This window comes from Salarias fasciatus, chromosome 13 (genome assembly GCF_902148845.1).
Source record: "Salarias fasciatus chromosome 13, fSalaFa1.1, whole genome shotgun sequence".
Taxonomy (NCBI): Eukaryota; Metazoa; Chordata; class Actinopteri; order Blenniiformes; family Blenniidae; genus Salarias; species Salarias fasciatus.
Genome location: NC_043757.1, coordinates 22,737,128 through 22,751,473, shown reverse-complemented (window position 1 = coordinate 22,751,473; position 14,346 = coordinate 22,737,128). Strand labels below are relative to the sequence as shown.

The following is a 14,346-nucleotide window of genomic DNA, read 5'->3' as shown; positions in this document are numbered from 1 at the left end:
CTCACAACCCCGCATTCTTCTGCACGGTCAGCGTCACGCGCATCGAGGCGCACCGCTTTCCCGGATCCAGCGACAGTCGCGGGGGAAGCACGGTGCGGGGCGCTGCTGGCACCGAGTCCGCCGACACGCGCACCTGAGGGGCGGCGAAACAAACAAACAAACAAAAAAAAAACAACAGCAACAACAGCACGCGCGTCCACCGCGACACACACCACCGAGCGAGGACCATGGAGAGCGCCGCCGTCAACGCCTCGGACGCGGACCACCGGAGCCAGCTCCATTTGTTCTACAACGGCAGCCACTGCCGGAACTTCACCGACAACGCGAGCTCCGCGGACCCGCGCTGCGAGGCGGAGCGCGGGTTCGCCGCCGGCATGGACGACGACGCCAACCCGGTCATCATCGCGATCGTCATCACCGCGCTCTACTCCATCGTGTGCGTGGTGGGGCTGGTTGGAAACGTCCTGGTCATGTACATCATAGTCAGGTAGGACAGAAGGGGGGAAAGTCGCACGTGCGCGCACATGTGCTCTTCAAACAAACTCACCTGGCACGAGGCGAGAAATGACATGGAACCTGTTGCTGTGTGGAGGAGATGGAACGTGGAGGTGTGTGTGAGAGTTGTGCGTCTCGGCGAGGCCGAGTTTGAAACCATGTGAACGTCTGACAGCTGACAGCGCTGCCGGCGCGGCTGCCGCTCGTGCGTAAAATGCTTCCAAATTGCTCCAGTGCGCAGCGCGGCGCGGCGCCGCGCGAGCCTGGCAAAGTGGAGGGCAGTGCTGCACGCGCACGCTCCCCGGTTCACTCCAAAAATAATGACGGCTCATATCTTTCCATCTGTGCATCTGCATTTACACACAGACTGCACGAGAAAGCCACACTGATGTGAGAGTTTTGCGCACCCAGATGCTGGTGATTGGAAGGAAGCTTCAGTCTCCTCTGGTCCAGAAAGTAGATGAGGTTTTAGTGATCCACTTAAAGTTATCCTCACATGTTGCTCGAGGCTCAGTTCCCATAATCCTGACTGTATGCAGAAGGCTGAGTAGATTTGTGACTATTATAAAACGGACTACGTCCCTCACCGCTTCCACTCCACACGCCCAACTGTTCACACCATAATCATCAACACTTCAAACTTTTATTTCAAACAAATGTGACACTTTTAGGATGAGGCTTTGATCTTCGTAAATCACACCACAGGGACGGATTGTGATGGCGGTGTGAGATTTATGATTACAAATTTGAATCTCATTGTGTCTTTTATAAAGCGTATGTTACACCTTTGAATGTAGTTTTCTTCTGTGTGGCAGATGAGTTTTTAAAATGAAGACCCGGGCTTTTGCAGGTAGACACAACACAGCTTGAATAATCAGGTTTGGATTTCAAACAAGCTGGACCGTTCTCATTTTCAGGCATAAAGAACCAACTGATTAAAAGCACCTGACGTGGTCGAGTCAGACTTTTGTACAAGAAATCTACTTTTACATGAATCCTCATTTCTACTAACTTTGTTCAGTGGCATTGCTCTGTGTTGAGAAAAGCCGCACTTCTCAGGTCTTTAATTGCACTTGAAAAGCTGACATTTACGTAGGCTAAATGCCCCCCCCCCACCCCACTCCACCTCCACCCCCGCTGGTGCTCTGTCAGTCCAGATGAGGCTCTTCTCGGTAATGAATGGCACGGTGTGGGTTGAGGAGGCAGAGAGGTGGTGGATGGGGTAAATGAGGACAAGACAACAAGATAACTTCGCCAAACAGTGGGCTCCTGCAGCGGGGTGACCACTGGGGGGGGGGGGGGGGGGGGGGGGGGGGGGGGGGCAGCCTTCATTTATCCACCCAATGACTCTCTTTAATGGTCTGATAGGATCAGTGAAGAGTCGCTGAGTGGAGGATCTGCTGTGCTGAACTTGTCACGACGGGTGTTTTTTTCATGGCTTTCCATGTGAAATACTGCTCTTTTATTGCAGAAGTCCATCTTATCAATTGCTAATTTACTTGTTTATGGCCGCCTAATATATAATACTATATCTATATTTTCATTGCACCCGTCATTCTGCTCTCTTGTTCTTTTTTTTTTTTCAGGCCACATGTTTGCTCATTTGCCAGGCTGCATGTATCATCCCACACTTAACTCCATCCTCAGTGCTTCCCACAATACATCTGTTTTGCTGAAGAATGAGCGCATTTGTACGGCAGGTTTTCTGCTCCCACAAATGCTTTTCATCCCAAATTGCCAGAAAGCAGATCTTCTCATCCACAGAAACAGCATGAAGGGAAACCAGAGGGAAAACATGGCAAAAAAAGGAAGTAAATTCACTCTTTGAATTATAATTCGTGCTGCAGCGGTGCTGGAATGATGAGATTGATTGCAGCTGTCAGTGCACGTAATGAATGAGTTGAAGTGATTTGTCAACAAAACAGATGATGGATGATGAGGAGTATCACTTGACCTTTGGCATTTTCTCTCATCGCAGCACAACAGTGCCATGTTTGTCACCTTCATCTCACAGAGAGGTTCCACTCTGGGCTCTGGGATTGTTTGCATGTTCTCCCTGTGTGTAGTTCACTCTGCATTGCTCCTTTTAACACTCTATGTTTGTGTAATACATTATATCTCTAAAAGCATTGCGTGTTTCCTGAGTTAATGTGACTTTAGGGAGATTGCAAAAAAAAAAAAACAACAAAACAAAGCAAAATGTCTTATTCTGCTGAAAAACCCATCCTATCAGGGTTATTAGGATTCCCCAGCCCCCTTTTCCTCCTCTGTAATTTTGTCTTCTGGTCTTTCTCTCTGCTGGCAGATCGAGAGGGAACTACCATTTAGCTAATGGCATGCTGTGGATATTTACTTATAAATGGAAATGCAGTCTTGAACACTCGGTCCCCATTTTTACAGTGACGGCCTTGAATGCAGCTCGCCTGCGTTAAGAAAAGAGACAGCAGAGGACAGGAGGTTTTTCGTCTCTGTTCATTTCCGTGACGATAACCTGAAAGGCTTCTTGTCGTGGTGCTGCGTCTTCAGGCTGAATAAACGCCAAACTCCCAAACTTCTTGTGAGCAAACAGACGTGAAGAGAGATCTGCATCCTCAGTTGGAAAAATCAATTGTGGTTGAACAGAAACCTCCGAGCTCCACCAGGAATACACCGAGCGGAGCAGAGTGCTTCCTGTTACCATGGAAACAGTGGGAGGTGTTTTTGAGCCTGATGAGAGCAAAATGACTCCTCCACCACTCCCAAACCGCTGTCTCCACACCCCGTCCAGCTGAAGCCAGCAGCCAGGTCTCATGGTCGCACTCAGCCGCCGCAGCGTTCCTAAAACTTTGGGCGTTCCTGTTTTGATGGAGATGAACTTCATCTGTGTTCACTGGACTGGTTCATTTGCGCACCTGCAGCGACTGTGTGGCGTTTCTGGTGCTTTTTGCGAGCTGTAAATGATCTGTAAAACTGCTGTCCTGTGCCAAAACTAACCTGGAAACGTCCCCGTTGCTCACAGGAGGGTTTTAACCGAGCCGGAATGAAATATGAAATTATGATAACACAATCTGTTGGGAAAGAGTGATGGCACAGATCTCAGATAATGGCTTTCTCGTAGCTCCCGCCGCCTGACGTGATGAATAATGAGATGTCACGTTGAGTCTCTGATAACTAACCTGCAGTTGTCAGGCTGTCATTTTCACACTGAGCCTTAATCTTGACAGCCTCCGGCGCTCTTCACAAAGCACTTTATAGTGCGTTTGTTGATTGTATGTCAACCGACGAGGTCAAAACCGCAGCATGTTTACAGACAGAGACTCTCACAACCGAAAGGATTTCCGGAGGCTGACGCTGTTTCCCTGCGTGAATGAAAAAGACTCAAGCTCTTAATCTAAAGTTCTTCTGAAGTCGGTGGGATCTTTCACGCTCCCTGAGACATTTACGATGACGTCTCTTTTCTACCAGCTTTTCTGCTTTTTCGGTTTCAGCAGGAAGAATTGCGAGGAAGCCTGAAGAGAGAAAAACATGAAAGGTTAGCTCTGGAGAATGACCACCTGTCGGCTGCACGGCGGTCTTGTTACTGGGAAGACTCCGTTAGCTCTGGGCTCAGGTCCTTCCTGTGCTTCGTGTGCGGTTTTTTTCACCCGGTGATCTCTGAATTGATTGGTGACTGTCACCCGACAGCAGGTGTGAATGTGTTCCATTGTCCTCGCCGCCCTGCGTTCGCCTGGCGGACGGACCGGCTGTCCACGGCACACCTGGCCTTTTGCCCCCCCGAGCCAAGTGGAATTGGGTCCTGTTGGATAAAACAAATTGGATTGACTCCAAACGGACTTGGTTTCAGAGCTGCAAGACTCAAAGTCAGAGTGATTTTCAGCTTCGCTGAGCGAAGAGGAGGGCATGGAGCAGTAAACTGGCTGTCAAGTGGTGAGAAGAAGAGCTGGCACGTCTGAATCTTTGATGAGCGGTTATCACACTGCAGCTAGAATCAAATCTCTCTTCAAAAAAGGTTTTCAGGATGTGAAAACTCACAACATTCTTCACATACCCTGTACAGCACATGCCCCTCTGCAAAACCAATGAAAGATTCTCCTTGATTTTGCCTTGTCCAACAAGAGACAACAAGAAATACACCTTTTCCCCCCAAAACTGTTAAAAACATTTCAGTACACCGGATGGCATAAATAACCCGGCCTGCTCTTTTCTGCTTTGTTAATGTAAACAGATTCTTTCTTTTCACCCTCCTCCTCCCTTTTCATTCTGTGTGCATCACCACACACCATTCATCCAGCCTCCATTTATAAACAAACCTGTTTCAGGAGAAGCCTGCTTTCTTTTTATGCCGCCAGACTATACAGGATGAGCACGCAAATTCCAATTTCATTTTTTTTAAGCCATTCTGGACAATGCAGGTGATTCATAATTTGAAACACCGTTTCCAGAGCTGCACCTTAAACTGAACAGCTTCATTTTCTTTGGTTAATCTTCTCACTCTAGTTTTTTTTAAGGGTTTTATATCATGTGGAAATACATTCAACGGATTTGCTTAAGGAAAGTATTTCGTTATTTGTCTCCAGATCGTGTCTGGTTCCCATCTCAAACCGATTGCATTCATGTTCGTGCCTAATATGTGTGTGTTCAGTGTCGAGCGTCTCTCACACTGCTCCAAGAAAACAACGGAAGGAGATCGTCGCCGTCCCTAAAGCCGTGCTTGTGCGCACCGGGATGGGAGCCATGTTTGACAGCTGGAGTGCGAGAGACTGATGTGAGCAGCTGTTTTTATTCCAGCTGGGGTCGAAGCCGACGCTGCTCAGGAGGTGAGAGGCAGGATCACCGTCTGGTGGGAGAAGGCAGCAATCCACGTCTTTACAGAGAGAGCAGCAGAAGCTGTGGAACTTGCTTTTTTTTTTTTTTTTTTTTTTTTTAGTAAGTCAACATTTACAAAAAAATACAGTGAAATAATGGACTGTATGTGTGAAAAACATATTCCACACTCCAGACTTATGATCTGCTTCTTTTCACCATTTTCTGATAAGGTGTTGAGCAGATCATCATCTGATCTTTTCCATCCATGAAGCTTCTCTCTGGCTGATATTCTCCTCCTCTTGCCGTTCAGCTCCTTCTTCCTACATAGCTATCATCTCTCCCACACACGTGATCAGACCATTTACACCCCTCTAATCCTGTTCATTCTGCTCACCATCCTCAGCATTTATTCAACCGACTATCTTTTTTTTTGTTCTCAAAGTCATTGTCACTAAACCGTACACCAACCCTACTCTCTCACACCTTGGCGAGGTTTTTTTTTCTTCTTTCCTTTTCAAACAGACTCATTATAAAGTAATACAGTGTGACTTCAATGGATAATTGATTCAGATGTGGTTCAGTCCTTCCGAGACCTGCGAAAAAATTAATTGATTGCTTTTTTTATTTGTCTTGTTCACTACAGAGTGTAAACATGTTATCTGCAGACCTTTCCTTCCCATTTTACATGAGAAAAAGAAGAGCTCTGGGAGGCTGCGGCAGTTGCAAAGACTTACACTTGAGCTCAGTATGTGAGGCTAATGCATAAGTACAGGTGCCTCAGCTGAACCACAATCAGTTCTGCACTCCTACGTGAGCACCTGCCATCAAATTACAGTGCAATAACTGGCCATCGAAGGCATATAGTTGAACTGAATTTGAATTCTTAAAGCACTTTTTACTGGAATTATCAACCTTAATTAACAGGTGACAGGTTGTTGGAGATGAAAGAGAATGACTTCTCCCTTATTAAGACAAATTGCTCACCGGGTGTGTACAGCGTATGAAAGCAAATAAAAATCAGCCCTCATGATCAAGAACTCGCTCTCTTGAAATTCCCTCCTTGATCATTGAAAGCAGGTCCTGATACTTAGGAGCTCCATGTACCTTTCATGTGAATTCATGGCCTGATTCATGCATGATGCATAGGTGCACATTTTATGTGATGTGGCTGATTAGGAGCATCGGGCAGCTGTGGTAGACGGTTTTACTTTTGACATCTGCAGAAGAAGCAGACAAACATTGTTCTCTGTGTGTGAGGTTCTTTTTTTATAATCCACGATGCTTAACACAAACCTTCCCCACCTTCTAACAGCCAAAACCTGAGACCCGATGCGCTCTCCTCAGTTCTGCAGCGTGGACTCTGCGCTGAGCATGTGGGCAAAGTGCGCAGTCTGGACTGTAGCTTGAGCCAGTGACGGGCAGCTCGGTAATTGCCACTCGCGTGTGGATTTTATTCTGTAATTACCTTGTTTGATTTAGCGCATTGGCAAAGTCACCGGCCACAAAATGAAGCAATACAAATCTATTTCAGGGACTGACCCCCACTCCCCACAACAATAAAATGATCAGCTTCTAATGAAGTGTAATTGTGTGATTTGGACCGAAAAGCTCCCCGAGTTTCAGCAATCGTTAGGAGATTTTTTAGTGAATCCGCACACACCAGGGTGGCACCAAGTCTAATTTCCTGCTAAGGAGACAATTATGAGTAGGGGGTGCAGAGAGCTAATTAGACCGGCCTTCTCCTCTGTGTGTCTCCGTGCCGATGAGTGTGTGGGAGATAAATCCCTCGGCGCCACCGGACACTGCTCCAGAATGACAGGACTATCAATGCGGCTTCAGCAGGACGCGCTCTGCTGATCTCAAAGAACCTCGAGAGGAAAACAGATGCGAGCTCATAAAGACGAGGGGATCAAGGGAGGCTGTGGAGACTGAAATGCCTTTTTTTTTTTTTTTTTTTTAAGAAAAGTAGAGACAGTGCTCCAGGAAAAATGATGACTCATTAACAAGAGGGAACAAAAGGCATGTTTTTTTCTTTTCACGAGATGATTGATCTGGGCTGTAGGCTCTTTTGTCTGTTTCTCATCTGCAAGGTGACTCAGACCCTTACCCCGATTGTACTTTTTATGCTCCATGGCAATTAGTGTTACACATGTTGTTTCGGAGCATACATAGAATAGGAGATTTTCCCATTTCGACCGTAATATCCACTTGAGTGGTTTGTTTGTTCCTGTGAAGTACTCCAAGGTTTCAAAGTAATCAAACAAGTAAAGGAAAATTCAATACAAAATCCTTCTACATGTTTTTGCTTACATCATTTTAAGACATGGGGGGTCAAGGACAGAAAGTGACCTTTTGTGCAAGGTCTTCTGCGCATTCACGGCGAGGTCACGGTGGACATTGGGGCTGTGACTCAGCTGGTCGGCGTCCAATCACACAGTTGAATGTCCGATCCTCATCTCCGCTAGTTCAAGTGTTCCTGGGCAGAACATCGACTGAATCTCAAGTCACTCCCAATTACGGGACGCCGACTGTCAGAATGAGCTGAAGTGGTCGAAATACTGTCCATGTTTTTCCTGTTCACTGAAGAAGAAGCATGTTCCCTCAGCAACAAACTCTCAGATGTGGATTTTACGTCACCTGCTCCCATATTTGGACTTCCTATTTTCCGGAGATGGACAACAAATACATGAGTGAATCACAATAAAGTGCACCGAGTTTCAACCCTCTATCAAACAGAACACAATGCTGTGGTTGTTGAAATCATGCAGCGCGTGCGATTTCTGTCATTGTGGTCCAGATAAACCCCATATGGAGGTTGTTTGAAGTGTTTTGCAAACTGAATTTGATCACATCTTCCAACTAGGTCAAGTTGGTTGTGAGGTTCAACATGTGAGGGTTAATTTCGACCTGTCTCCTAACATAATTTACTTTTTTTTTTTTCTCTCCGCTTTGGACATAATTGGCAAAATATCCCTGTCTTATTGTGTAGGAGTGCGATGTCTGTCACAATTGACAATCCGATTCAGATTCAGATTCAGAATATTTATTTTCATTGTCATAAAACAACGAAATTGCGTTTGGAGCATCCATACAAAAGAATTGGTGACGTGCAAACTTCACAGTAATAAATATAAATGGGCCAGTACAAAATCCCACAATAATAAAAATAAATAAATACCATAAATAACCCAGTGCAAACAAAGACATAACCATTGGGGACTGAGGTCACGGGAGAGGGAGTGGTGAATAGTGGCATTCTGCAGCTATGCAACCAGTTCAGATTTATAAGTAAATGGTGGATATGGTTATTGTCCGTTAGAGTCGGGGCGCAGAGAGGGGAGGGGGGCGGAGTTGAGCAGCCTCACAGCCTGTGGATACAGACTGTTGGCCAGTCTTGTGGTTCTGGCCTGTATGGACCTGAACCTTCTCCCTGAGGGCAGCAGGTGGAAAAGGTGGCGAGCAGGATGGTGCTGGTCCCGCATGATGTTGCGCCCTCTCCTCAAGCAGCGGGTGGAGTACATGGTGCTGATCTCAGGGAGTGTGGTTCCAATGATTTTCCCCGCAGCATTCACCACCCGCTGGAGAACATGTTGGTCGGCCTTAGTGCAGCTGGAAAACCACACCAAGAGCCCATCGGTCAGCACACTGTGGATGGCACAGTTGTAAAAGTTCACCATCAAAGGTCTGGGGACACGAGTCCTCCTCAGCTTCCTCAGGTAATAGAGGCGTTGTTGTGCCTTGCCCACCACAGTGGCAATGTGGTCACTCCAGCACAGGTCCTCAGTCAGCGTCACTCCCAGGAATTTAAAACTTCTCACCTTCTCCACCACATCGTTGCCTGTGAAGAGCGGTTGGTGGTTGATACCTCTTTTCCTGCGGAAATCCACCACAATTTCCTTGGTCTTCTTGGTGTTTAGAACCAGGTTATTGTTGAGACACCATGACTCCAGATGTTGCGCCTCTCTCCTGTAGTTAGTCTCATCTTTGTTGGAAATAAGTCAGAGCACTGTGGTGTCATCGGCAAACTTGACAATGACATTATCGTCACTGAGGTGGCGGAGCAGTCATGGGTGTATCGGGCGTAGAGCAATCTTTGCACGTGAAGCAGAATGGCACCTCCTCAGCTGAAGCTAGCAGAGTTTTAAGCAACATGTCTGCAAGACGCAGAAGTCTGGACATATTAAAACGGCATTGAGTCTGAGGAAAAACTGATTGTGTTAAAGCCAGGTTGTTAGCTTACACACTGAGCTAACTAACGTGCTAATAGCTGACGGTGAAGAGCTAGCAGACTATTTTTATTATTTATAGTCGCAGCACTAAACAGACCAAAGGAGACGCGCACTGATGCACTCCTGGTGGCGACGGTCTTGAAAGGCCTGACGGATGAATATAATCCTTTTTCAATGCATGTGACTCAGACCAGAGAGACATTATGTAATATTCACAGAGTTCAAAACAAAGCTGAGAGGTTTTGAATGCACACTCTGCTACTGTAACCGACCCTGAACCGATGAAGTGATGACACAAAGTGCCTCGACCGAAGGATAAAGGCAAAGAAGGGAAATACTTCAGCGGAGAATGCTTCATTTGTGACAAAGTGGGCCATAGAGCAAGACACTGTAGAAACAAGGAGAAGAAAAACTCACATGAGATTGTTCACATTCTCTCTAAGAAGAGAAAGACACCTGATCAGGATCAATAATCTTGGCTTAGTTGGTTGGAATGGTTCCACCTTCCTCTTACATGTTTTCCTTTCCTGCTGGCAGTTTTTCTAGCGACTAGAGGCCCCCAGTTTAAATTAAACTGCGTCGTTGCAATTAACTGTCATACATGAAACTTAATTGCCTCTGAGCTGAAAGCAGAGAGAAGCACTGAAGCTCATATTAGAAGACCGACGAATGACTGCTTTAAGCAGATACCGTGACACAGCGCACAAACGCCTCTGTCGACTGCGTCCAAAGCCTTTTCTCAACGTCGAAATGCTTTGAACTGGAATGACTGGTCAAGCTCTTTGTTTTGTTCGTCTCAGTTTCTTTAATAAGTCCGTGATGGAAGAGGCGTGTTTAATCTCTATCAGGCACGCGGAATCAGTTGTACATCTGCTGCGTTTCTTCACTGAAGTTTCTCTGTGTGTGCTCATGGATATCGATCCCCCTGCTTCACTTTACATCAAGCCAGTCAGAGACCTTTCAATACGTCTCCTCTCACTGATGATGGATGGGTTTATTAATTGTTTCTGTCACTGACCACATGGTGGGCCTGCAGAGGACACAGAGGGGAGGAGAGGTGTGTGTGTGTTTGTGTGTTTGTTTTTTCCCTTGTCCTGTGTGGTAGCTAAGGTGAACAATATTATATGATTGAGAGCCTTTTAGTGTCACAGCGGTTTTTGCTCCTGTAGCGGGATGAGATTGGGATTCTCCTCCTGCTTTATTGGACGTCACAGACAATAACCTTGTTGATATATTGTTGATGAACCTTGATATATCATAGTTACCACACACACACACACACACCCAAACACTTCGCAACCAAGAACAGCTACACAAAAAGACTAGCCTGAGCAGCACTTGCCAAACATAAACAACTACATAAAGCACCCGAGACAGATTAGTGAGTAAATTCCACATTTTGGCACAGCGGCTCCGGGTTACAGAGCTCCTCAGCTGAACTGTCATCCATTAACCCCCAGTGACCCTGCACTCCTACCTGCTCCCTCTCACCTTGCCCCCAACCCCACCCTACATCTTGATCACCAACAATAAACACAGAACTACACGCACACACATGCATTCGCACACACACCCGTACTTCCGCTCTCACATAAACCATGTGTGTGTTTTCTGTGATAAGGCGGCAATTTACGGGCGAGGAAATAAAGGCGGAGGGTGGAAATGGCACCTATTGGAAGATGAAAAGCTGCATTCTTGATATTTACGTCCGTCCATCCCTCACCGGCTCCTCATTGTGAGCAGAGGCAAGAGGATCTGTTTGTTGTGGTTTGGCTTTGTGGCGCTGAAGTGTGGTACTAAAGCCTGAGTTCAATCATTTAGGAGGTCATAAATTTAATGGTATGTACACACTTGCAATTTGGTCTTGATCAAAGCTGAAACACAATCAAAGCAGAAAATTACGTTTTACTACGGGTTTGAATCATGCTGGAGGTAAATATGTAAATAACAGGCTTCTTGGATGCTTTCTGATGCAAACTAATGCAGCCTCCTGTGCACAATTCATGCATGTAAAATGTATGAAAGACTTTGATTTTGAACAGTATGCCTGCTCCTTCCTGGGTATGTGATGTGCATGTTTTATTGGGCACAGTATTTGTGCTACATGTGTAACCAGGTTGAGTTCGCCCTGTGTTGTGTTAATAATGCGACAGACAGGCCGGACTTTTCTCCTTGGAGACGATCTTTGATTTTCTGCCAATACAAAATAGATGTACACCCTCCAGTCAGATAGCATGAAGCACAGCTTGATCATTATGAAACGCAGTATGTTGATTCACGTGAACATATTGCAGCTGAAGCTAACTAGAACGTTTTTTTGTTAAAATATAAAATACACAGAAGCATAAAACAATTGCATGTGCACAACAGGCAATGGCCAAAGCACACTGTGGATCCGTTCTGAGTCAGTAAAATACGGTCCACATGAAAATAAACGGAGCAGAGATTGACGGCTCACCTCTCCAAACAATATGTGAGGAAAATGAGAATGTCAAGAAACATGAAAACAAAGCCTGAGTCCGCCCTACCGAAAGGGGAAAATAACCGCAGCGTGAACCGTGGTGGTGTTACAGCCAGAGGTGCCAAAGGCAAGTCCAACAATAACATGAAGAAAATCTCAAATTAATATGACAGTATCACCGATCCTTTCAGAAATGCACTTCCTAACGGCTGGATTTAGGAGTCAAACCAGCAAACTCTCCCTCTCAAGCTTGCTGCCCTTACTTTTAAACCCCCACTTCAAGTGCATGAAAGGAACATAAATAGTGGAGTTTCAGGGGTGTGCGTCACCCGGACTAATGGAGACACACTGCAGGGACCTGATGTTTGTGTGTTTTGAACTCGGTTCGTTCAGATAACCTTGTGCCCAATTTATTCTTTCATCAAACCACAGAAGAGTTTGCATGGGAGTAAACAGAGGCCTTACTTTGGTCCACTTGTGCCATTCACAGGACTCACATGCTTCAAGTGCTCCGACTGAACGATTGAGTCCAAACACTTCCCAAAACAGCCATTAACCTCTACTGACTTGGTTGGACCCAAACACTCTTTAAAGAAGGTTTTAATTAAGGGACGAATTGTCCAAAAGTTTCAAAAAGCAAAGAACCTAACAGTAGCACAAGAAATATACGTAAATGCATTCCATTTGATTTTTGTTTCTGTTATTTGAAAAATCTCACGGAACCTCTGCAGGGAGTTTTAATTGAACAGAGTTGAAATATTTGTAGTCGTAAAATGTGAGAAAAAAAAAAAAAAACTGCCTCTTGCAGGTTCTTGAGTAAATTAATCACAAGTGGGTGTTAAATAGTCGACTAAAGCATTGCATTAAAGATTGGAAATCAGCACATCTGTCAACATCACTGTAAATCTGTGCCTGACAAGCCCCAAAAGCCTCTCGCCGAGCTGTTTGTCACTCAGACGAAAATTATTCTTCGATGTGTGTGTGTGTTCATGACTGATTAAATCTGTTGGCACACTCACATTAAAAGGCGCTTTTTTTCATCTTGCGGGGCTCCAGATAGCTCCTGATGTAAAACATTAATGCAGCTTTAGGTGTAAGATTTAGGAAGAGAGAAAGGAAGTGAATATAAGTTAATGCAACATCCTGAACAGACATAATAACATGACATTTGGAGATGTTCGTGCATGCATGCACTAACATGTGGCTTACTGTCTGCTGGAGAGATACACCAGATGCTCTGTGACAGGGCCAGGGAAGTGTGTGTGTTGTCAAGCTGTATGCAGTCGTTTTCAGAGGACTTTGTGCTCGGCGAGGGCGGGTCTGCCGGTACACTGGTGCACACGCTTCTGCGGCGCACATGAACGAATAAAGGGCTCTATGCAAACACGCATTTGTCTGCTCTCTTTTATCGGTTGAGTACATGAGTTTAATCAGCGTCTCCGTCTGACATGTGTTTTGATGTCTGTGTTTGTCTGCATGCTCTTTCTGTCGGCGACAGCAGCGACGTTAAATCCCCTTGCTTCGAGATTAATGCAAAGAGAGCAATTGTTGTTGACAATTTCTTGAAGCTAAAATACCCATTTCCTGTTATTTCAGTGTTTTTTTGCAGCCCAGGCCTGCTACTTTATGTTTGTATTTCTTTTCATAAAGAGCAGTTTTATCTTTCCGTCACATGCAGGTAATCGAACACCGGAGGTGAAAATGTCCATCTCATTTATGAGTCTCTGTCTCGCTGCAGCTTGGTGCTGAGTCTGGATTTCAGTCAATCGCACTGCTTCAGAAACTCAGCAACTCCAACATTTTACTTGCTCTTTATTTTATCACTTTTAATCTTTGATAATAACTTTTGTCAGCTAGTATTTAATAGCATATCCTGTCACCTCCTTTGCCCACCTGAGCGGGTAACGAGGGCAAAACCATAAATTTAGCTTTTTACTGCTCAATATGAATATATCTATTTTTTTTTAAAAGCTATATGTTACACGGCTTTGATAAGCTCTTTCCATTCACATTTTTGTATTTCTCTTTGTCTGATATTGGTGATTCAGGTTGTAATCGTTGAACACAGTGAAGATACAGGTCCTTCTAAAAAAATTAGCACATTGAGACAAAGTGCATTGTTTTCTGTAATGTACTGATAAACATTAGACTTTCATATATTTTAGATTCGAAGTAGTTCAAGCCTTTTATTGTTTTTAATATTGATGATTTTGGCCAAAAAGTAAGGAAAAACCAAAAATCCCTATCTCAAAAAATGTGCATTTGCACACCAATAAAAGAAAAGTGTTTTTAATACAACAAAAGTCAACCTTCAAATAATTATGTTCACTTCTGCACTCAATACTTGGTCGGGATTCCTTTTGCAGAAATGACTGC

At 45.1% G+C, this 14,346-nt stretch overlaps 1 protein-coding gene across 1 annotated transcript in view; it reads left to right on the top strand.

Moving 5' to 3' along the window:
- Positions 1 to 227: 227 nt before the first annotated feature.
- The window catches only part of oprm1 (opioid receptor, mu 1), a 31,196-nt gene continuing 17,077 nt past the window's right edge, over positions 228 to 14,346 (top strand). The window contains exon 1 of the mRNA XM_030107214.1: positions 228 to 487. Coding sequence (XP_029963074.1) covers positions 228 to 487 — 260 coding nt within the window. The remainder of the gene's footprint in view (positions 488 to 14,346) is intronic.